A 22,123-nucleotide genomic window follows, 5' to 3' on the forward strand; every position below is an offset into this window, starting at 1 on the left:
TAAAATTCATTTTATTTCTGAAATGCTTGGATGATTGGGCTTTGTCCTAATGATCTCTGTTCGGTTTTGCAGTTCTCCAGCCTGCTGTTGAGGCGTTCTTTTTGGTGCACGCCACAGAACGAGAAAGCAAACCACCAGTGAGAGACACCCGAGAGAGCCAGCTTTCTCACATCAAAGATGAGCCTCCACCACTCTCTCCAGCGCCCCTTACTCCAGCCACCCCTTCATCCCTAGATCCGTTCTTTTCCAGGGAGCCTTCTTCCATGCACATTTCTTCAAACCTGCCACCAGACACCCAGAAATTCCTCCGGTTTGCTGGTGAGCCTTAAAAATATACATCTTCTCCCTTCAATTAGTTATTTGTATGTGAATCCTTTAATCTGATTTACATTCATTACCTTTAGAAACCCACCGCACAGTGCTGAACCAGATTCTCCGGCAGTCCACGACTCACTTGGCTGATGGACCTTTTGCAGTACTTGTTGACTACATTCGCATTCTTGACTTTGATGTTAAGAGGAAGTAAGTCTTTCTGAAAGCAGTATTTTCACTCTCTGTTGGGCCGCAACTCACCCCATCCATTTTTACCATCTTTGTAGGTACTTCCGCCAAGAGTTGGAGAGATTGGATGAAGGCCTGAGGAAGGAGGACATGGCTGTGCATGTGAGACGGGATCACGTGTTTGAGGACTCGTACAGAGAACTTCATCGCAAGAGTCCAGAGGACATGAAGAATAGGCTGTAAGGCTAGAGTGCTGTCCCATTCCAGGATTTCCTCCCAAATTCATCATTTAGCCTCATATTCTCTTTCATTCCTTTTGCAGTTACATTGTATTTGAAGGGGAAGAGGGCCAGGATGCCGGTGGTCTGTTAAGAGAATGGTACATGATCATCTCCCGGGAGATGTTCAATCCCATGTATGCACTGTTTCGCACATCACCTGGTGACCGGGTCACGTATACCATCAACCCCTCTTCGCATTGTAACCCCAACCACCTGAGCTATTTTAAGTTTGTGGGTCGTGTGGTGGCCAAGGCGGTCTATGATAACCGGTTATTGGAGTGCTACTTCACTCGCAGCTTCTACAAGCACATCTTGGGCAAGAGTGTCAGGTATTCCAGATACTGACTGTTTCAGTCTTTATATTAAATATTCCAAGAGAAAAGTTTTAAATGGATTCAAGGGTCTTTGTTTCATGATCAAATTCTTGTGGTGTTACCAGGTACACAGACATGGAGAGTGAGGATTACCCATTCTTCCAGGGTTTGGTATACTTGTTGGAGAATGATGTATCCACGTTGGGCTATGAGTTGACCTTTAGCACTGAGGTTTGTATTTTTTAGTTTTTACTTATTGGTTTTAAATGTGTCTTACAACTTGTTCAGGACTAAAAAAGTAATGCACTGAAACCATGACTTGTTAGGTCCAGGAGTTTGGAGTGTGCGAAGTCAGGGATCTCAAACCAAATGGAGCCAACATCCTGGTAACAGAGGAAAACAAAAAGGAGTATGTGCATCTGGTGTGCCAGATGAAGATGACAGGTGAGAATGTGATGCATTTCCTATTTTTTGGCCAAAGCAGAGTGATTAATCACATGTAAAGAGCACAAATCCTAAAAGAAAACACTAGGTGGCAGCATTCCACACAGCACCAGTCATGACAATTGAATTAAAAATGCCAAATTAAGCAAGTGCATTAAGTTTTATGTGAAACTACACAAAGATTCCTGACGGAGTACTTTGGTTTTGTAGGTGCGATCCGGAAGCAGCTTGCTGCCTTCCTGGAGGGATTCTACGAGATCATTCCCAAGAGACTTATCTCCATCTTCACTGAGCAAGAACTGGAGTTGCTGATTTCTGGTCTCCCCACCATTGATATTGATGACCTAAAGGCCAACACTGAATATCACAAATACCAGTCCAGTTCAATCCAGGTATGAGTGAGTGTTGTTGTTATCCACCAGGTTTCTGTGCTTTGTTGTTTCGCCGCTGTCATTGGGTAAAGTGTAACTGGTTTTAATTCCATTGTATCTTGACCTTCTCTTCCTTTTCAGATTCAGTGGTTCTGGAGAGCTTTGCGGTCTTTTGACCAGGCAGACAGAGCCAAATTCCTACAGTTCGTCACCGGCACATCCAAGGTTCCCCTCCAAGGGTTTTCTGCCCTGGAAGGCATGAACGGCATCCAGAAGTTTCAGATCCACAGAGACGATCGCTCCACTGACCGCTTACCATCCGCTCATACCTGGTATGGACATTTGGGTCATATTTACAAGACATAAATAACACAGTTGTTAGGGCAAAATGTGATTTGTTGTTTTCTCCATCCACAGCTTTAACCAGTTGGACCTCCCAGCTTATGAAAGCTATGAGAAGCTAAGACATATGCTGCTTTTGGCCATTCAGGAATGTTCAGAGGGATTCGGATTGGCTTAAACAATGAGATTCTCAGCAAACTGATATGATTACAAACACTTGATTTAGATTTGCCTATTCTTGATGCATCAACACCGGTAATTTCGAACACACAAAAACATAGACATCACTGGATTACTAGATGAATGGCCTCGACTTACTGGTTTCTATTTCGTATAGAGCAGATATAACCAGCAAGTGCAGTGGACTGATTGATATTGCATACAACACAGAAAGCCTCATGAATGACACAGCCGTGTCTCCCTCCCCAGTTTAATTACAAATGCAAGTGTGGATATTCAGAGGATAAATCATGGACTAATATAAGAGACCTTTTTTCTCATTTAGTTTGATTTCTCTGTACAAAAGGTTTGGGAGTTTATGTTTAATCTTTTTTTCTCTGGTTGTGTAAAAATGATAAGAGAATGTTGTTTGAACAGGACGTTATAAAACATTTGGGGAAAAATTGGTGGTGGTTTCTTGTTGCAGATTTGTTACCTTATGCGCCTTGATGGTGGGGAGCATTTTTATTGGGGGGGTGGGGGGTATATGAGCAACAGGAGTTTTCAGATATTCGCAAAAATGCACTTTTCAGACTTTTGTGGCATTTTTAAGGAAGGATGGTACAAAAGATGAAGACATGACCTGAAGGAGATATTTAAAAAAAAAAAAAAGAAACTAGAGTATTTTTGGCTATTAAATTGCTGACCCAGCCTTGAGCCTTTGAATCAGAGTGGAATATCTACATGAATAAATGCATAAAATTGCATCTATTGTGTCCTTGAACGGTGTTTTAAACATTCTTTACAGTCTCCACTCATTGAATTCTAATCACATCAAAACTATAGCTGATTATTGGACCCCTAAAAATCAAACTTCACCAATTTTGGCCTAAATCACACCTTTAATGCTCAGCAAATGTTTAGTTGGATCTGTTGGTACGAGACATCCTGGCAGCGACGGGTCACTGACCGCAGCGCTGATGTGAGGAAAACCTTTCCACGAAAGCAACTTAATCAGCTTTAAATGTCTTGGGAGGGAAAAATGTCATGCTTTGGACAATGATCGTCCCCGGGGATCACATTAAATATTAACACTGGAATATTGCTCAACCTGAGATCAAACAGGTTCATTTCAAAGCTCCTTTATGAAATTGTGGTTACAAAGGGGGAAAATTCAAGCATTAAATTCTAAATGTCACTGGCAAAAAACTGTTTTTTTAAAAACCTCATCAAACTAATGTTTATCCTGATAATGAAGTGTTTTAGATTAGCACTGAAAACACTTGATTTGTTACTTTATTCAGACTAAATAAAGCAAATGTATATGGCAGAGCTGTTTGGGCAGCAAAGCCTAATGGTTTCCTGGCTTCCCATCTCAACAGACTTGCATCTGCCTGCCTCATTAAAGCTTGTAATTATGTAGATGTTTAAGGATTATCAAAGGTTCTCTGGGTGTTGATTCTATCCCCGATGCATCCATCAGTGCCTGGGCCTGACCTTTGTCAGATGCTGCATGACCCCTAACAAGGTCAAATGATCATTTAAAAAAATACAGACTTCAGCCCCTCTGAAGGAAGAACCAGCTGATGTTTCTCATCCTTTTCATTACTAAGCCAACCTCAGTGTCAGGACCCCCCCCCAATCACACACCTGCTCTGCTGAATTTGTTCCACTTCAGGAGCCGCTACAACGGTTGGGGAGGGAAAAAAAATCGAACCTTCTCTTCCGCCTGCGTTGCTGTGGAGGTTCTCTGACCCTCCCCCACAGCCAGCGAATACCTACGTGGCTGCAGAGTACGGAGCAACCACGTCTGATTTGCTGCCTGCTGAGGCATGAAAAATTGGGTCTAAATGCTTTCCTGGGCTTCCTTCAGACCACATAGTCACCAGTCCAACCCCCCTTCCCCTCCTTGTGTAGTTTTCTATCCATTATAAATTGACTTAATTTGATGAGCGTCTGTTGCAGGGGTGGAGTGGAGGCACAGTTTTGAAATTTATGGAGAAAAATAATAAATCATGCAGTAAAGTTGCTCAAAGAGGGCTGTCGGGAAATGAAGTCGTCTGTTACTCTGGGGCGGGATTGGAGATCTCCTTTCAAAGAAACAAATGTGGCAGATTTGCAGTTGGAGATGCATCATTCTGCCACGTGCCTGTTCTCCATGGCGTCCTCCAGTAAAGCCCCTCCAATATTCACCAGTCCAGAACAATCCGCTGCCAGGATACACTGACCTTAGGTGTGAATGAATGGGTTACATTTGGGCATCGTAACATGCCCCCAATGACAACGATGGAAACAACTGAAGATGGTAAACAAAGTGCACCACTAATGGCGACTCCCTCCTCGTAAGTGGACGGAGGAAATGAAGGCGGCTTCATTAATAATGGCTGCGCCGTGAATCCCAGCCAGAGAGCCTTTTTACTGCCGCTGTCTTTCTGGGATAAATCACAGCAAAAATTACCAACGGCCTCCACAGCGCAGAGCTCGAATGGGCAGGGAGGCAAGATCAGTTCATTAGAGTAATTGATTCAGTGTTTCTAATTAGCCAGAAATGTTTGGAACGGAGTCAGTGAGAGATGGCGTCTTAACCCTTTCTTCAGAGGATTCAGAACAGAAACAAGATGAAATAAAGCCTGATTAGTATTCAGGAACAAATCGCATGTTGTATTTTGTGCAAACAATAACCTGATCAAAGCACCATAGTTGCAGTTTGACTCGTATTTTGTGTGTTTTCATCTTTCTGAATACAAAGATTTCCATGGAACGCTGCCTGTTTTGTTCTTGTAATTGTACTTGCTGCACACTGAGCACCAAAATCCACATTCTACTGGCAAAGTGAGGACATTTTGGCTGGTCCTCACAACTTCTGCTTGAGGGTTAAGACATGGTTTTAAGGTTGGGATTATAGTTGGTTTTAAGTTAGGGTCAAGTGGGGATGTTTATGTTAATGGAAGGAACGGGATCATGCATTATACCTATAAAAGGTCCTCACAAAGATAGAAGTAAGAGGATGTGTGTGTGTAAGTGGCTGCTTAGCCAATACTTTCCTGGCTTCACGATGACTTCAAGCACTCCGAAGTTTGTACCTCTGGTGGCAGAGGAGGTCAGCCGTGTCAGAGGCAGGGACGGGTGTACGCCGGCTGACCTTTGACCCCTGCTGCATGGTTCAGCCCAGAGCTTAATTGTCGGTGACACACCGTCTTCCGAAAAGGTCACTGTCTTTTTTAATTCCAAGCGTCTCGTTTCCCTCTCGGCCATATCGGACAGGACCCCGCTCTCCCGCGGCCTCTCCCTCAGTGGCACAGCAGTGGCAACTGGTGGCATTTTACAGGAGTTTGATATAAATCTGCCTTTGAAGAGCTTTAGGAGGTGAATCTGGTTCTCCCAATGACACTTGTTCTGGGGACATCTGCGCTGCACTGGACTACGAAAATGGTCGGATGACGTATTTCGGACCTGCGTTCTCATACAAACGTTGGCATTCCTGCTCTTTTATTCTTCAGCCCAGTCTTGATCGGGGGTGTCTTTCTTCACGTGGTTCGCATGTTTAATGGGATGTTTTGTGGTGAGTCGTGACGGCCCAGCCACTCTGAAGCAAGGCGGCGGTCTAAATCAGTCATTTCCCTCCAATTAGCTCATGATTAACACCAGGTCACTGACGGCTGGCTGACCTTCTGCAGGCGTAATGTCTTTAACTCGGATCATTGGACCTCCACACACACACACACACACACACACACACACCAACCCAGGAACTGTGCAGTCAGACAATAAACCTGTAGTCAAAGTGTAGTTTGATTCTATTTGTCTCACAATTTCTGTTGCCCTCTTAGTTTTTCTCCCTCAGAGACAAACTGACTGGAAGAGAAATGGTTGCCCATAAACAGGAAGTGCCATGAGGACATTTGAGTTGTGCAATCACACATGTGTGCAACTCTTCCTCCAAATTCAGAGGAATCGGTCTTGTTTATTTCCCCACTGTTCAGTTGTGCTTCGGAGACTCTTTCCCCCCTCCGGCCATCTGTTTTCAATCATTGTGCATTTCACAAAAAACACATTTAAAAAAAAGAGGTTTCTTCCTTCCAGTAAATGCAACTGTGTTGACTTCCCATCAAGCCTCATATCAAAGCTGAACTCCAGAGAGGAAGAGAAAGGGGCTCGATGGGGAACTGGGATGGACAGTCAGAAGGAGCCCAGTGCCCCTCTCTCTATCGGATGGCGAGCTGTCATCACTTTGTCTTTAATTCTGTGCTTCTCTGGATCCCCAGACTTCATTCCCCTCCCTCTCAGCCTGCACCCGCCCATGCCGCAGCCATTTACTAGATTGCATCCATCCCCTCCCTGCTTAAGCTGATGGAATTGTCTCCGTCTATGATTTTTGCTGAGTGCAACTGTTTCTTTTTTCCTGCAACTCCAGACCTTAACGCGCCCCCCACACACACTCCTTGCTTCATATATAATTCCATCTCTCCAGCCTGTCTGCCAGCTGACTCACAGTAGGGAATGAAGGGCTGTACCTTTCCAAGGTCGAGTGAGACGTCTCTGCAGATGAATGGCTTTGGGAGACAGAAAAGGACGCGTCAGGGAGGCGTCTCCTCCGAGGTGATAGTACAGAGAGCTGGATCTACCCCAGCTCAGGCTGGACTCTGAAACCATGTCACACCCGCCCGTGATCCTGACCATCCCATCGTTTTGGGGCCCTGAACTCTCAGCACGTCTTCTGTGGAGGATCGTGCTGGAGGTCCTTACCTGCCATCAGCCGTCGCCCCTGTGCTCGTCCCACAGTTTTGTCTGCAGGCCAGCCGTACCCCGGGGCAGGAATGGCAGATGGGCGCGCCGGCGCTGATTGGAGTAAGGCTTTATGACAGAGTGTGGCGCTGACCCAATTACCTGAATCTTTCCGAGCGCTTTCATTTTCTGGGACGAGCGTGCTTTTGTCCTCATTCCCAAGTGTTTTCTCCTCCAAACATTTGTTTTCTTCGTGATTACAGGAAGGCAACATTTTGTGTTCTTGCTGCAGGGGAGCGTCGGGCGGCTGGAGCTCAGGTGGTGGACTCCACTCCAGAGGTCGCTAGGTAGATCCCGTGCCCTGTTTCTGTGATGCCGGAGTGTCCTTGAGCAACACACGGAAGCCTGAAGGGCTGATGAAGCTATGTGTGATTGGTTATTTATCCAAATGAGGTGGCACAAATAACTAAAATGGACCAGTGCTGGTGAATGGGCTCAACACTGTTTAACAGGTGTTCATTTTGCCAGATTTATACTCAGTTTTTGATCCTAAATATGACTGAAAAGGAGATTTTCTTTTTCATTTATGAGTTAGACATGTCCATAAATATTGACGTTGGCCTCCAACCCAAGCCAAACACTATTACTTGTCAGCTATAATTTATGACTGTTTAGTACAAAACCTAAAGGTCATATTTACATCCTTACAACCTTTAGCAAAGAAACATATAATGTAGAGGAAGCACTTGTGGATGCGATGGTCAGTAGAATCCCACTGGACATTCAGCTCATATTAGAGTTGAAGCAGCCCATTTCATGTTCACGCAGAATAACCGCCTTGTTGCCGAAAGACTTATTTTCGCAATTATTTTAGAGATCTTGAATCCAACCTTTGACCTGGTGTTTCAGCAGACATTGGGACGCACCAGTGAGGCAACAATCCCCTGATATAATCTCCAACAATGTCTCCATAATCTCTGCACCTTTGCTTCAGACGTGCAGCTACATTAATATGAACAGAGACTCGACTTCGGTTCTTGTGAAGAGAAAACAGATCCAAAGACGTGAGGAACCTTCTGCAGATTACCATCGCGCGCTCCATCACCGTCACCAACAACATTTATCTTGTCACGGAGGATTACCTCAGGCCTTTATTGCTCTGAAATCAGAGCATCTCCCAGACTCTCCCCCAGACTCAGATAAGAGGCGGCACATATGTATTCGCCAGCGTTCTGAAACAATCATCCCGGTCGCGCCTTTAACGCTAATGAGCTGAGGCACTGGCACAGTCTCAGAGCTGGAATTCATTAAATGAGCTTATCAAAGTTAAACCCAGCGGAGCAAACAGATTATTAACACAAAACATGCAGCTAGAGGAGCGAAGAGAGACGTGGACCAGGTTATGGGCTACATGCTCATGTAAAGCATGAATGATTGTGCTCACTCTATAACTGGAGATCAAAAAACAGATCAGAGCAAGACCTCAAGAAGTTAAGGATGGGGACGGTGATAAAGGAATGGTCAGAATCCACTGAGAGGGTGGTGGAGAGAGAGAGAAAGGGAGGGAGGGAGGATGTCAGGCAGAGAAGAAGGGTGATGTCACCTCTACCAGGCAGCCAATAGGAGTCAAGGAGGGAGAGAGGGAGAGCGTGCGGCCGAAGGAGGGTGGGTTTCTCACTGCAGCATCAGCAGAGGGAAGAGGGGCACAATCAATTTCACAGAGACGAGGAAGAAAAGACGCGAGCAGATAAGAACGGGACAGACAGACAGACAGACAGATACAGAGAGAGAGAGAGTGGGGGGAAAAGGCTCTCCGGGAGTTGTTGGAGTCAAAACGCGTCGCTGCAAAAGGTAAGAGGAGAAATCAGTGACATCGTAGGCAGATGAGCTTGTGAGCATGTTGATGAGGCTGCAGTCTTGTTTGGGAATCGCACCTTTGCTTTATGTTCTGCTGCAAAGTACCAGCGTGGTCGCAGCCCCTGAGGTCCGTGACCCCCAGCGGGTGTTTACGGAGGAAAACTGCACAACCAGCGATTTCACACCACTCGCTTTTCTATAAAAAATCAATTATTAAATAAATGGATAAATGTCAAGTCTGTCTTTATATCAATAGTCCAGGATTGGGATTTTGTTATCACGTGTATTAGCCGGACAAACCTTATAATCTGTTGGTTTTGATTGTTTTTTTCATTTGATTTGTACTTTCTCTGCCCCCTGTACAGCTTGATGCATGCAACAGGGTCTCTCCTGGCATTAATATTGGATGCTCAGTACAGCACTGCTGCGTGTTGCTCTGCCTCCCCTCTGGGAGATGAGCTCGATCAGGCAGATTATTAGAGAGATCAGGCTGCACTTGTGTCTGATGCACCTGAAGTTGGGATTTTTGTCTTTTCTCCGACCCCTCGATGACGCCCTTGTGTAACAGCATGCTTCTTAAAAGTGGCACAAAGTGGCACAAACCGCTCTTTAAATCCGCAGCTCAGTGTCTTTATCTGGTTTCTGCATGTTAAATCAAATGCCGCTCCTTTCTCACCACCTTGATATGAATATTCGTTTACTCCCTGCGCTCCCCTCCCCCAGCTCATGGCTGAGTGTTGAGCACCGCCTGTGGTCGAAATGTGCTGCCATGATTTTTATTACCGTGCAGGACGAAAAATTCAGCCCTGCGGAAACATTTACGGCCAGTTTCCAGACTCCACTTTTCCTATCGTAGCTGCAGCGGAGCTTTTCCAAGCCATCGGAGCTGGATAACCTCAGACTGCAAAGGAAAAACAGGAAACAGAAACCCTGCGAGATCAACAGGAGGCAGGGCACATCAGCCATACAAAAGCACCCGGAACAAATAAGGGTGTGGCAGCACCAGACTGTGAAGGTGTGCCCCTCACCTGGCTGCACGCCACACAGCCTCCCGCTGCCGCCATCCTGCCCACATCCGATCCCCCATCGGTGAGGAATAAACGACTTATCACCTTGGTGATAACTCGTTCTCACGAGCTCTGATCCACCTCTAAACATGTTAGGGTGTGTGTGTCTTTGTTCATCTGCTCATACCAGCACATGTGTGCTGGAAGCAGGGGTGAACCTGCTGCCCCCCCCCCCCCCCTTCCCCCTTGCAGCCCTCAGGACCCTGCGGCTCGTCCCAGATGAACCCAGTCGGGGGGGTGCCCGGCAGTGACTGGTTACCATCTGTACAACATTCGTAAACACGCCGCGCTGCGCACACTCACACGTTACATAAAGCCGTTCCTGTGAAGAGGCCGCAATCAAGCGGTGTGTGTGTGCGTGCGTGTGTGTGTGCATGTCCTCTCTATGGCAGCAATGCTCCAGAGACCTGCTGCTGGTCGCATTATCATACTATTTAATGCAGAGGGGTGTGTGTACAGCTGTGGCAGCTGATCCCCCCTCGGTGTTGTGAGCTGCTGCATATTGTTGTGAGAGTAGTGGGCTTGACTACAGTAGGTTACAAAATGTAATCCCTCGCTTCCTCTCTCTCTCTCTCTCTCACTCATGTGGGTCGGTTAATTGAGCAGTTCCATCAGTAAGATGAATGGAAGCGGGGATTTATGTTAGGAGAGCAGGACAGGGAGTCCAGGGGGATCTGCACGAGAGAGAGGAGGGTTGCTGTAAGCATCATGAAAATGAGAGATCCAAATGATAATGAAGAACAGCAGAGAGAGAGAGGAGAAGAAGAAAAAGAAGAAGAAGAAGAGGCACCTCTGTACCTCTGGAGGGGTGAGCTGGTGTGGGTGGGATCTGCTCTGGACCTGCCAGTTCAGGGAGGAGCAGTGATGCTCCTGCTTCCTTCTGCAACCTGTTACAGCCCTGCAGATGCAACGTTGGGGGGGGGGGGGGGGGGGGATCCTGCAACACACAAGCAGGAGCTGAGCAGAGACAAACGGCTGACGTCCTGTTGCAGTGCAGCTAATTAGAGAGCCTCTCATGTTGCCTCCCCAGCCTGATTACTGGGTCGTCTGCTGCGGGATCAAAGGCTGCACTTGGCACGTTCTGGGGATTCAGACGGTGAACCAGCGTCGGGGTAAAACAAGGGTTAAGCGGGAGAAGCGTCACTTTCACTGAGGAGTTGATGAAGCATCTTTCGTGTCTGGCTTCCTTTTTTGTTCTCCTCTGAGAACAATAGTCAAGTTCTAAACTCACAAAAGCACAATCAAAGACTTGGTGAGCTTCTCCCTGCAGAGTTTACTCCTGGTGCGTTTCTCTTTATGATGCCCACGTTGTGTGTTTCACCAGGATGTTGTCAGCCACAGCACACACACACACACACACACACACACACACACACACACACACACACACACGGGTGGGAGTCGGCCCACTGGGTGTCAATTGGGGATGGTGTCGACATGCTGTCAGGGCTGTGGTGAAGAATACATTGTGGTGATTTAGGGGGTCAAGGGTCAGATGAATTGACAGCTCAACCATTCGTAAATGATTACAGGGGAGGAAGCTGGGGGGGATGGGGGGGGGCAGCTGAAGGGGAGAAGACATTTGCCAAAAAAAGGGAGGAGATGAAAAGGCTGATTTAAAAGGCAGCAGGCCAGGATGGAGCAGCACTGGATGAAGCCGGTGCCTAAACCAGAACTATTATAGTGATAAAGGCAACCCATCAACCTGGTGTCCCTGCTACGTGCACACCCCCCTCCGCTGGTTTTATCTCATAGACAGAGAGGCTCACATTAGCCTCTGAATCAAAATATCGATCCGGCCCTGGCAAGTTTTAGAAAAATGCATTAATCCCTTTTAGGAAAGTAAGACCCAGACTGGGGCAATATTAGGATGCCAGTAAGAAAACAAATGTGATTCTTCAGGGTGCGATATCATATTTACTTGGAGGAAATATTGCAGATTTCCCCCGAGAAGCAGATATTCAAGATTAGATCAGCAATCTTGTCATGTGTATTGTTTAGAAAGAAGAAGTGGTTTCAGAGCAATAATGAAATCAGAGCAGCTCATCGTGTTATAGAACATTTAAATGGACATATTTCATGTTATTGATTAGTTATGATCAGAGTTTCATTACTTTAATGAAAAATTATTGGAAATTAAATTGATTAAATTCCATCATTTTGTGTAGATGTAATTAAATATCCAGACGGTAAAGCAATCACACTAAAAATGAATTAAAGTAGTTCTGACCTTCTGTCTCTCCTTGACGTCGTCCTTTTCTTTCTCTTCTTCTCTTTTTGCCCTTCACTAAATGACATCTTTGTTTCAACGAAACAGAGAATTCCCCTCCAGCATTGGGGCCCACATTCAGCTCTCTAAAAGGGCCGTCATTGTCCGGACAGTGGCTATAATTAAACTAAATTGGACCTCTGTCCTGCATCTCTTCCTTTTGGCTCCCAACATTTTACTGGCAAAGATATTTCATGTGTGACAGGAACATACAGTACGCCATGAAGCATGTCATGAAGCACGCCATGAAGCACGCCATGAATGAGTTAACTGTGGGGCTGCATCAAAAGTGTGTGTTTCTGACACCGCAACTAACCGTTGAAAGGATTATTTCATTCTTTTGAAACATTCCAGAGGGCCCCGCTGTAGCCTAAAAGTCTAAAAACTCTCTTTTCAAGTGCTCCATTTGTTGCATTACAGCACCGTTGCGCTGCTTCCTGCCACTCTTTACGTGCTGGTTTACATGATTATTATCTGCCATCACATCCGACAGCTGGCTTTCACCATATTGCAGCTTTCTTTGGGGAATTCAACCATATTGGTCTGATTACATCACACCTGCTCTGCATGAGCCTGACACAACGACTTTGTTTTATTATTATATTGATTTATTTATTTCCTTTTCTTAAAATCAGCCTTCTGACAGCCTTTCCAATACTGCTGGGATTTATTCTTCCTCCTGCACTCTATTCTTTCCTTATCAATTTTCCTAATGCTTCTTCTTCTTGACCCATCCTTGAAATTGCTTTCACGTCGGTGCCGGAATTTAAATCATATCCATGTTCTCGCTGCAGATTTAAACGCGGTCGAAAAGAGACAGAACCGCCTCAGATGGATGGCGTCCATATAAGGTTCCATACAGTCCATAAGGGTTTATTTATTTTAACCGCTGGTCTTCGAGCGTATTGATTTTGCCTCTTCTCCGCTCTCCACTTCACTGCTATGAATCCTAACTGGAATAGACAGGAAATCGGACGCAAGTATCAATGCACTCACCCGCAGCCCCCGCCACTCCTGCAGGTGATGCGAGTAAATAGCCCACATTTGCCTCTGGAAACCACGTAGATGCTTCTGTCTTCTTCTGCTGCGTCAGCTGTGATATCCGTTAGAGTTGGCTTACAGGCGAGGGGAGGGGATCGGGTTTTTGAGTGGGCTGTAATCCCCATACACTGGGATAATTTAATCTCACCTACTGTGCCATCCTATTACACACACCACCCACCGCATGCATGCAGGCGATGGTGGGCAGGGAGGAACACGGGTGGCGTCCAAAGGTTAAAACAGGGTAATGCCAGACGAGGGGCATGGAGACAAAGAGAAGTCATTGGAGGAAGAGAGTTACAGAGGGGAGAAATTGATTAGGAACAGCCGGAAAGAGATGGAAGTGGAGGAGGGGGGTAGAAAATGTCAGGGACTGAAGAAATGTCAGAGATGAATGTGTCAGACTGGCAGAATGGCTCTCTTAAATCTTGTATCGCCACTAAGAACACGTATGTTAGCTCGCCTCTCCTGGCTGGGCAGAATGCTGCTTCTGTGACATTTCTTTTAAGTGTTCCCTGATTTAGAATGGAAACTTTCTTTTTGTCCCGGTGGCATTTTGGATTGATATTGCCATGAAGCACGGGGGTGTCATTGGCAGGGATTTGAGTATGGTGCAGCAGGCAGCCTGTCATGTGATTAATCTTCCTTTATGTTGTTCCGTAGACATTCTCAGCCAAATTCACAATAGCTTTTTTTTCTTTTTAGATTGGGAGAGAGACTAAACAGCAGAATACACAAAAAACTAAAAAAACTAGGCACCAAACTAGCAATAAAATAAACATAAGAGGAAAGACTCAGACTGAGCAGATGGTTTAAATGTCTTTATTCCGCATCCACCAGACAATACAGAATGGCGCTTCGAACAATGCATCTAATCAAGGGCTAACCACGCCCATCACCCCATGCATCACCTGGGTGTGAGATACACCCCTATGTGTCCGCCACAATACTATATTAAAATCTTCATATTTGAACTTCGAACAGAAGAAAGACGTGGAATAACTACATAAAATGTCCTCCATTTATGCCCTTTTCCCCACTCAACCACCTGTTACACTGGGCCACATTAGCCTTTTGTCCCCTGTTGAATCTCGGGTTGTTAGCGTCTCCTAGAAGCAGCCTTTGTGCTTGTAAATTAGCCTTATGTTGGAGTTTGGGGGCGGGAAATTGGGCATGAAGCTCACTCAGCACCCGAGATGCAGCAACGACACTTTATCTAACTACAAAACTGTTTACACCAGACGTCACGCTCGGCTGCACAGGCCAAGCGGCCCAACTATTCTGCCTTTGTGGCCAAACTTACAGAGTGCATTTTTGTGCCACGTCTCTTTTTTAAATCATTTGTTAAATCTGTGCCGCCAAAGAATGAGGAATGTTGCAGAAAGCGATCGTGCAGAGGCTTCTTGTTAATACAAGCAGAAGATAAAAGGCTCAGTCACCATGAGGAAACTGGAGCAGCATGGAGGAAAAACAGATTTGTTCAGGGGTACAAATGTCACGTCGGAGGAAGGAGGGAGAAAAGGGGGGAAGAAGGGAAAGCAAATGATGTGTAGATAAAGAGAGAAAGTGGAGGGAGCAGACAGACGGGCCAGGCATTTTTAACAAGCTTAATGAGGTAATTATAAGCAGAGACCTCATCCTGCAGGCTTCGGGTGGGGCAGGAGAAGCAGCAAATCTGAGAAATCATGTTTATTATCTGTAGCCTTTTAATAATGTTGATCATAGATTTACAGAACGTTCCTGCTCGGGGGCCAAAAACAAAGTCAGTGTAAGAAGACAAAAGGAGCAGATGCGTTAGAAGATTAAAAAAAGAAAAAACAGCCCATTTCTAAGCAGATTCAGTGACCTAAAATACAAACATTTAATACTGCAGACAGAAACATCAGCCTGAATTTGACTTCAATTCCACTCCTCATATATCATTTATCCGTGTTTGTCTTCCTAAGTCTTGTCGTTCGCCACCCCTTCGTTTCTCCTTCAGCCAGTCCTCCGTCCATGGTTTCAGACAGCCTGTGTTTTATTTATGACCGTGCACTGAACGCCGCTCTGACCGGCGTGCGGTTCAGAGTGGGACAGACACTCTCTAACTGAAGCAGAGCAGCATCTCCAGCTCCTCGTGGGTCCCTCTCGGCCTCGATGAGTGACACACAAAACACTTTCTCTTTGTGCAAACTTGAAGATGATCCCTGCGTCTGTTTGAGAAGCGTTGTCAGCGCTGCCAGAGCGTCCTATATAGTATGATCAGCAACACTCCACGGAGGGGAAATGATGAATATGTGTTTACCAACAATCTCGCTGCTCTATTTTCTTCTGGAGGTGTGAACAGGCTAATGGAACATTGCTCTATCACACCATCACTTTCACCGAGTGCTTGTTAATTAAATGAAACCTCTGCTCATCCTACAGATGTGTGTTCTGAGACCTTACGGGCATGAAGAGTTTGTGGAGTTGTTGGGCTGTAGGGGAAGGTGTAGGGGAAGCTTCCTCTCTAGTCTTTCTCTCCATTTCTTTCTCTACACTTCACTCGCTCTCTCACGGGGGATTCGGGCCAAACCCTTTTCTGTCATTTCTCAGAAGTGTAACAAAACAGGGGGAAGGAGGCTGGAGTCAGTGCTGCAGAGCTGGCAGCAGCCGGGGCCCCCAGTGCGGGGGGTGATTCTCCATAAAAGCAGAGGGAGCAAATCAAAACAGCGAGTAAACAGAGACGGAGCGTGACTGTGCACAACAGCATTTGTCTTCTTTTTGCGCCCCCACTCCGTCTGCCTCCTGGAACACATCACCAAGGGCAAATACACTTGTCAATCCTTTTAAGTGACTGGTGGCAGATGGGTGTAAACACAGGTGGGATCCAGTTTATCCGCTCCCTCCTTTTCATTTGGCTCCATGCTGGAAATTGGTTCTGCAAAATGTCACGTCCTCGATTTATTTGTATCACTGCACGGGGAGTGTGTGTGCGGAGGGGCTGGAGCCAATGTGGGGAGGGGGATTTGTGAGAGCCGAGGGTCTGCGGCAGAGACGGGGCTGCGCGCCCAAGATAACACACCGGCTTTTGATGGAGCCCGGGCCTGCTCTGTTGGAGAGCAGCAGCATCTCTGCCTCTAAGAGGTCTGACTCTATTTGTAACGATTGGATGTGATTACAAAGCAGAAATGGTGCCGTGATGATGAAGATAAGACCAGTAATGGGAGTTGGTCAGTCGCAGGGACACATGGACGCTGTGCCAACCTGCAAACCCCCCCAAAGCCTTAATCCCTCCCAGACCTGATAGCCAGGTTAAGGGAACGCCAACCTTTGGCTGCTGGTATGTGATCTTGTGTTGATGGTAATGAAGCTGTGCTGAAAGGTGGATTCATCGATTAAAGTTCCCCAAGCTTCCACTTTTAGGGAAGAAGAAAGAAGCAGAAGGCAGGGTAGGGTAAGAGGGTTCAGGGAGAGACAAGGGGAAGTTTCATTCTGGTATTCTGGTGCAGCAATCAGCAGGGAGCAGGGGAGAGAGAACAGAAGAAGTGCAAATAAAAGAATTTCTGCAAAGACGGCAGCCAGGAAGCACGGAATCTTTCAAGCGGAGGGAGGATGTAGACGACACGGGAAGTGGAGGAAGCTAAAGATGGAGCAGGAGACATTGGAGACTGGAGATGAAGGCAGGGCCTATAAAGTAGAGACAGATGAGAGGAGGAGAGAAGATGGGGGGGATGGGGTGCCGATGACGAACATGTAACGGGGGAGGGGAGGGAAATATTTGCTGTGTGGAGCTGAGCTGGAGTCAGGAGGTTGTCATGGTGACAGAGAGGTGAGAAAAGGCGCGAGAGGGAGGACTCTGCGCTCGATCTCGCACACTCTGACGCAAACAAAATGTGGCCATGCATATCAACACTGACCTGCCACGACCAGAGGGAGCGCGCGCACTCCCACGGGTTTACACACACGCACACACACACGCACACGTATGTGCACCCAGGTGGTGTGTACTGGTAAGCTGAGCCACAACACATGCAAAGCCGGTCCCCCCTCTCTTTGCTGCCCTTTATCTTCCCTCAGACCCATTTGACTGGCAGGCAAATCCCTTTAAACTGACTCGTCTTTCCAGTCAATTACCCAAACCTGCCCTCATGCTGCCACGGCGTGCACGAGCAGGCGTGTCCACACGAGGACATAAACTTTACCCTCCCATCAGCAGACTTCGCCTCCTCAACTCTGTTGTTTTGACTGGAAATATTTATTTTCCGCTGGGTTTTGTGGCGCGTGCTCTGCTAGAACAGTCATGGTTTGTGTGTCCCGAATTTTCTTCTTAAAATTAATCAGCCCCGTAAACATCTTTTCATCTGTTAAGCGCTGTTTCAGCTGAGATGAAAAATACCACTTTCTTTTGAACATAATATGTTTATATAAAGCAAACCTAGCCAGTTCATCACCCTGAGCGCCATCATTAGTTTGCTGTGTGTTTACCACCGTTATAATTTACTTTCAATATTAATGATTCCCAGAAAAACCCAGAAAAACAGGTTTTCCATACCGTGCAACAAATAATTCTATTTTAGACTTACACACACAAACTGTTCCCATTCTTTTTGGGGCCTTATGCATCATCATTATCATCTTCCTCGTCCATCCTTTCTGTCTCCACAAAGCAGATATTCACCACCTGTTTAGAGGAGTTACTTCCCTTTCCTTGGCCCAGAATGTTTTGTATTTGATTATCGGAAGAGCACTTACAGGGAAGTGCTGCTTTTGCTACTTTTAACAAAGCTAATGGAATTGCCAAGAAGCCTCAGCCTGAGCTGGTTAAGCATTTAGAAGATGGCAATCGCATATTCTGTAATATGCTTTTGCTTTGATAGACGCATCTCCTGCACCTTCCACTTGGGTCACCTGACTGCTAATGTTATTAACAATAGTCTTTTTTCCTTGTGAATGTAGGATTATAACATCCTTCTAGTGTGAGTGACCTCCCTGGGGGTCGACAACCAGAAGAACAGAAACACCTCCGGCCGTTTTCCCACAGTCACTGCGGCTCTGCAATGCAAATGTGTTAGCAAAGCAGCATGTGTGACCCGGCCCAGCCAGCAGCTCATTTCCCTAAAGAGCTGGAAACGATGGGATTACACCCAGCATACACAAAGCTTGTCAAATGTTTCTGCAGGCGGGCTCCAGGTCACAAATCATTTTGATATGAAAGCATCAGAAATGAAGGAAATCTTGAATGAGTTAGAAATAAGACACGGATTCACACAAACAGCTTCGCCTCCTTGTGCCGCTCTCGTTATACTCCGGGAGCCTCGCGTCACCAACATCTGACCTGTTGTGATGGAGGTTATAGGTCACGTAGACACACCCCGCCCACTCCTCAGAGCGTAGCGTGACATTTCTCCCAGCGGAGGCGGCCACGTGTCCTTGCATGTCGCACCACTGTGTCCGCCATCGCCGTGCAGACTACTTATCACCTGACTCGCAGGGCCGCTCCCTCCTCATCCTCAGCTCTCGCAGTCAAAGGACAGATTGCAGGGTTGCTCCTCCCACATCACCTCCCGCTCCAACAAACGGCTCCATCTCCCACCTGCTCTCTCCGGCCGGCACAAACCCAAACACACTGTTTCCACACATATGCTCCTTTCACACCTGAGTCTCATCAGATAACCTTTGAAGCCCGTCCGGCTCTCTCGTTCTGCTGCTGCTCTGTTCATTCACACCTGCCCTGGATCAGAATACGAGAGGAGAATTTACATAAATTCACACAGTCGTTTGTGTCCGATCACCATTCTATTCACATTCAGGCGCCGGCCTCAGAGACGGCGCTCCCTCCGGGGCTCGTTCATACAGGTTGTGCTGATTCTAAGCTGGTTTGTCATTTCCGTCTGTACTTAGCTTCTGTGTTTTGGCTCAGGGTTGGCTCTGACAGATGCTACACTGATGTCAGCGCTTTATGCAGCCCCGTGTAGCTGCACCGTCCCCAAAGGCTTTAATAGTGTGCTCACATCAAATCTTATCTGGCTCCGTAACGGATAAATGGGCTCATGCTAACATGTTTACTGAGCTCCGAGGTTTTGTTTCAGTGTTTTTCTCTCAGCCATTGTTGAAATGAAGACTAAAGGCATCGGCGAAGGTCAAACATGCTCATCAGAATAAGAAAGAAAGACAAAACCAACACACGCCCATACACACGAGTCGAGCTCTGGAGGAACAGGAGGAAAGGGAGAGGCTGAGTCTGGAAGATAAAGAGAGTGAAAGGAAGCAGAGGCTGCAGGACAGCACAAGAGGAAGGAGACAGAAGGAAGGTCACTCCTAATAGCTCTGTGTGATTTCATAATGTCATGATTGCTCCTGTTTGCTCCAGCTAATGCCATTAACTACCTGTCATATGGGCTCAGACCCATTACACTACAAAGGATCTTCACAGGCTTCTGATCATCACTATACTTTCCTGCTGCCCATAGAACATGGATGGAGGACGGGAGTGTGCGGCATGCGCGGGGGCATTTGTATGCATCGCATTTTAAATCTTCAGTCTGTAACAGAGGGCGTGTCCATGGTTACTGCTTTGTGCTGCAGGCACAGAATCCAACTTGAGTGGTTTCTAACCAAGCAAATGATTCCCACTGTAATAACACTTCATATACATGTGCGTGTGCGTCCGTGTATTTGCAACATGTTGAGTTCAAAAATCCTCATTCTACTGGCAAAGTGAGAACATGTTTGGGAAGTTGGCCATTTTGGCAGGTCTCCACATCTTCAAAGGACTATTTGAGGGTTAAGACATGGTTTTATGGTTGAGGTTAGAACCGGGTTTAGGTCAGGGTGAGAGGGTGAGTTAGGATGCTTAGGATAGGAAGCTGGGTCGTGTATTATAAAAGTCCCTACAAAGATACAAGTGTGTATGTGCATGTGTGTTTACATGCAGACTAAATTTAGATACATAAAAGCTCTGTTTGTGCTTCATAATTACAGGTGAGAGAAAAGGCCAGTGTCGGGCCCATTAATATGCCCCAGTCCTGATTTATATACCAGTAAATCCAGGCCAGCCATCTATTCTATTAACAATCTAACAGGAATCTTTTCCCTGGTACATCTCTACTTCCTGTGGCTAAATGGCTGACAGGCAAGCCATAAGCAAATTACCTTATCAGTCGCGGGCTTGAGTGAACACGGAGTGAGGTATCACTCCAAGATAGGATCCATTAGCTGAGGAGAGATTAGCTAACCTGCTGACACAGGCTGATTTCACTGAAACACATGGATGAGGGGACATGATCCACTATCACATCAGGGTAGCACCTCTGTCTTTCATCGTTACACAGCGTCTACTTGTCAGGTTGTTTTTTAATGCCAGTGCACCTCGGTCTCTGCCTTTTCCTTTTTATCATTTTCCCTGTTTGTGTAGTTTGTTGTCAACCCGGTCCTCTCAACTCCCACCGGTGTTGCCCCTGTTTTCCTGTCAGTTTCCCTCCCCTCTGTTCTCTCTTCCATCCCTTCACCTCTCCTCTCTCCCTCCGCTGCCCCTCACACGTGCCTTAATGAGTCCTGGCTCTTCTCTTTGAATTATTCACCACTGCTTTTATTCTAGTGTTTCCATTGTGTCTTGAGGGGAGAAACAGCAATAAATAAATCACGCCAGGGATATCTGCTGCTGTAGTTTTTTTGTGTGTGTTTACTGGAGTACAAAAGAGACAGACAGACGGACAGACAGAGAGAGACGGGCAGAGGCCGAGAGCCCCATGGAAGACTCTCTACAGAATTTTGTACTTTCTGTTAGCCTTCAGAAAAGAGTGATTATAGTACTTCAATCTTTCAGTGGCTTAAGTGCTCATTTTCAAGTCTCTGTGTGGCATTTCTCTTTTTTTCATGGTTTTTCTCAGAACATGTGCTATTAAGGAGATGTGAAGCTACTTGGCATTTCTGTGCACGTGAATCTACACGTGCACGTGTTTCTCAACCTTAGCCCAGGAGAGTATTTGCGCACATACACCGGTATGATGTGGTCAACCTCGGCATTCATGCGTGCGCATAACTGAATATTACGAACACATTGGGGAGGGGGGGGGGGGGGTGCGATAGAGAGACTGCGTTGTCATGGCAACCAGGACAGAGCATGAGATGGAGAGAAATGTGGTGAGAATGGACAGTTCCCCCGTAGCTCCCCAGGCAACCTTCCCTTCTGCGCCTTTATTCCGGAGGGGCGGCGGCGGCGGCGGGAGGGGGGGTAGGCGTCCAGGAAAGAGGTGAATCATTCGAAGGTCAGCGATGTGGCTTCAATTCCAAACATTTCTTGATGTATTAACATTATAGACTGGGGTGTGAATAATTCCAAATGAGCTGAACCTCTACAGCGTCTTGTGGCAGCGCGAGAGAGATTAACTCAAGTCCTTCAGGAATTAAAGTTCCAAACATTAAATTAATTGGGCCTGTTGCTTATTGTTCAAGCAAAAGTGCTTCAGCAAGCAGTTTATTAAATTGATGGAGAGAGAGGATGTGTTGCATACAAACAAGGAGGGGGGGGGGCGCCCGGGAAATGATGAGAGGGGAAAATGATGAAAAATGATGAGAGGGGAATTGAAGAAAGCTTTTAGTGTCAACTATCTGAGGGGCTGAGCGAGGAGAAGACTGATAAAAAGGTGACAGGAAAACTGGTGCTCGTCTTTCTTGGACAGTTTTTATTAAAAGTCCCACTAAAAACCCTTCCAGAGGGGTTGTAACAGATGCGATTTTCACAGCGGCGGAGGATGAAAGACGCATCTGCATTGCAAAGTGAATCCTGCAG

At 46.5% G+C, this 22,123-nt stretch overlaps 2 protein-coding genes across 21 annotated transcripts in view; both read left to right on the forward strand.

Annotated features, from left to right (window-relative positions):
- The window catches only part of huwe1 (HECT, UBA and WWE domain containing E3 ubiquitin protein ligase 1), a 31,768-nt gene extending 28,589 nt beyond the window's left edge, over positions 1-3,179 (forward strand). For all 18 annotated transcript variants that reach the window (XM_029833829.1, XM_029833845.1, XM_029833838.1 and 15 more), the window contains 9 exons: positions 73-318; positions 405-522; positions 600-740; positions 824-1,111; positions 1,222-1,327; positions 1,423-1,540; positions 1,751-1,932; positions 2,053-2,243; positions 2,329-3,179. In XM_029833829.1, coding sequence (XP_029689689.1) covers positions 73-318; positions 405-522; positions 600-740; positions 824-1,111; positions 1,222-1,327; positions 1,423-1,540; positions 1,751-1,932; positions 2,053-2,243; positions 2,329-2,431 — 1,493 coding nt within the window. In that variant the 3' untranslated portion in view covers positions 2,432-3,179. The remainder of the gene's footprint in view (positions 1-72; positions 319-404; positions 523-599; positions 741-823; positions 1,112-1,221; positions 1,328-1,422; positions 1,541-1,750; positions 1,933-2,052; positions 2,244-2,328) is intronic.
- A 5,616-nt stretch (positions 3,180-8,795) lies between these two features.
- l1cama (L1 cell adhesion molecule, paralog a) overlaps positions 8,796-22,123 on the forward strand; it is a 33,001-nt gene continuing 19,673 nt past the window's right edge. For all 3 annotated transcript variants that reach the window (XM_029833937.1, XM_029833938.1, XM_029833939.1), the window contains exon 1: positions 8,796-8,988. The gene's annotated coding sequence lies outside the window, so the exon portion shown is untranslated. The remainder of the gene's footprint in view (positions 8,989-22,123) is intronic.

Source organism: Takifugu rubripes, chromosome 3 (assembly GCF_901000725.2).
Source record: "Takifugu rubripes chromosome 3, fTakRub1.2, whole genome shotgun sequence".
Classification (NCBI taxonomy): Eukaryota; Metazoa; Chordata; class Actinopteri; order Tetraodontiformes; family Tetraodontidae; genus Takifugu; species Takifugu rubripes.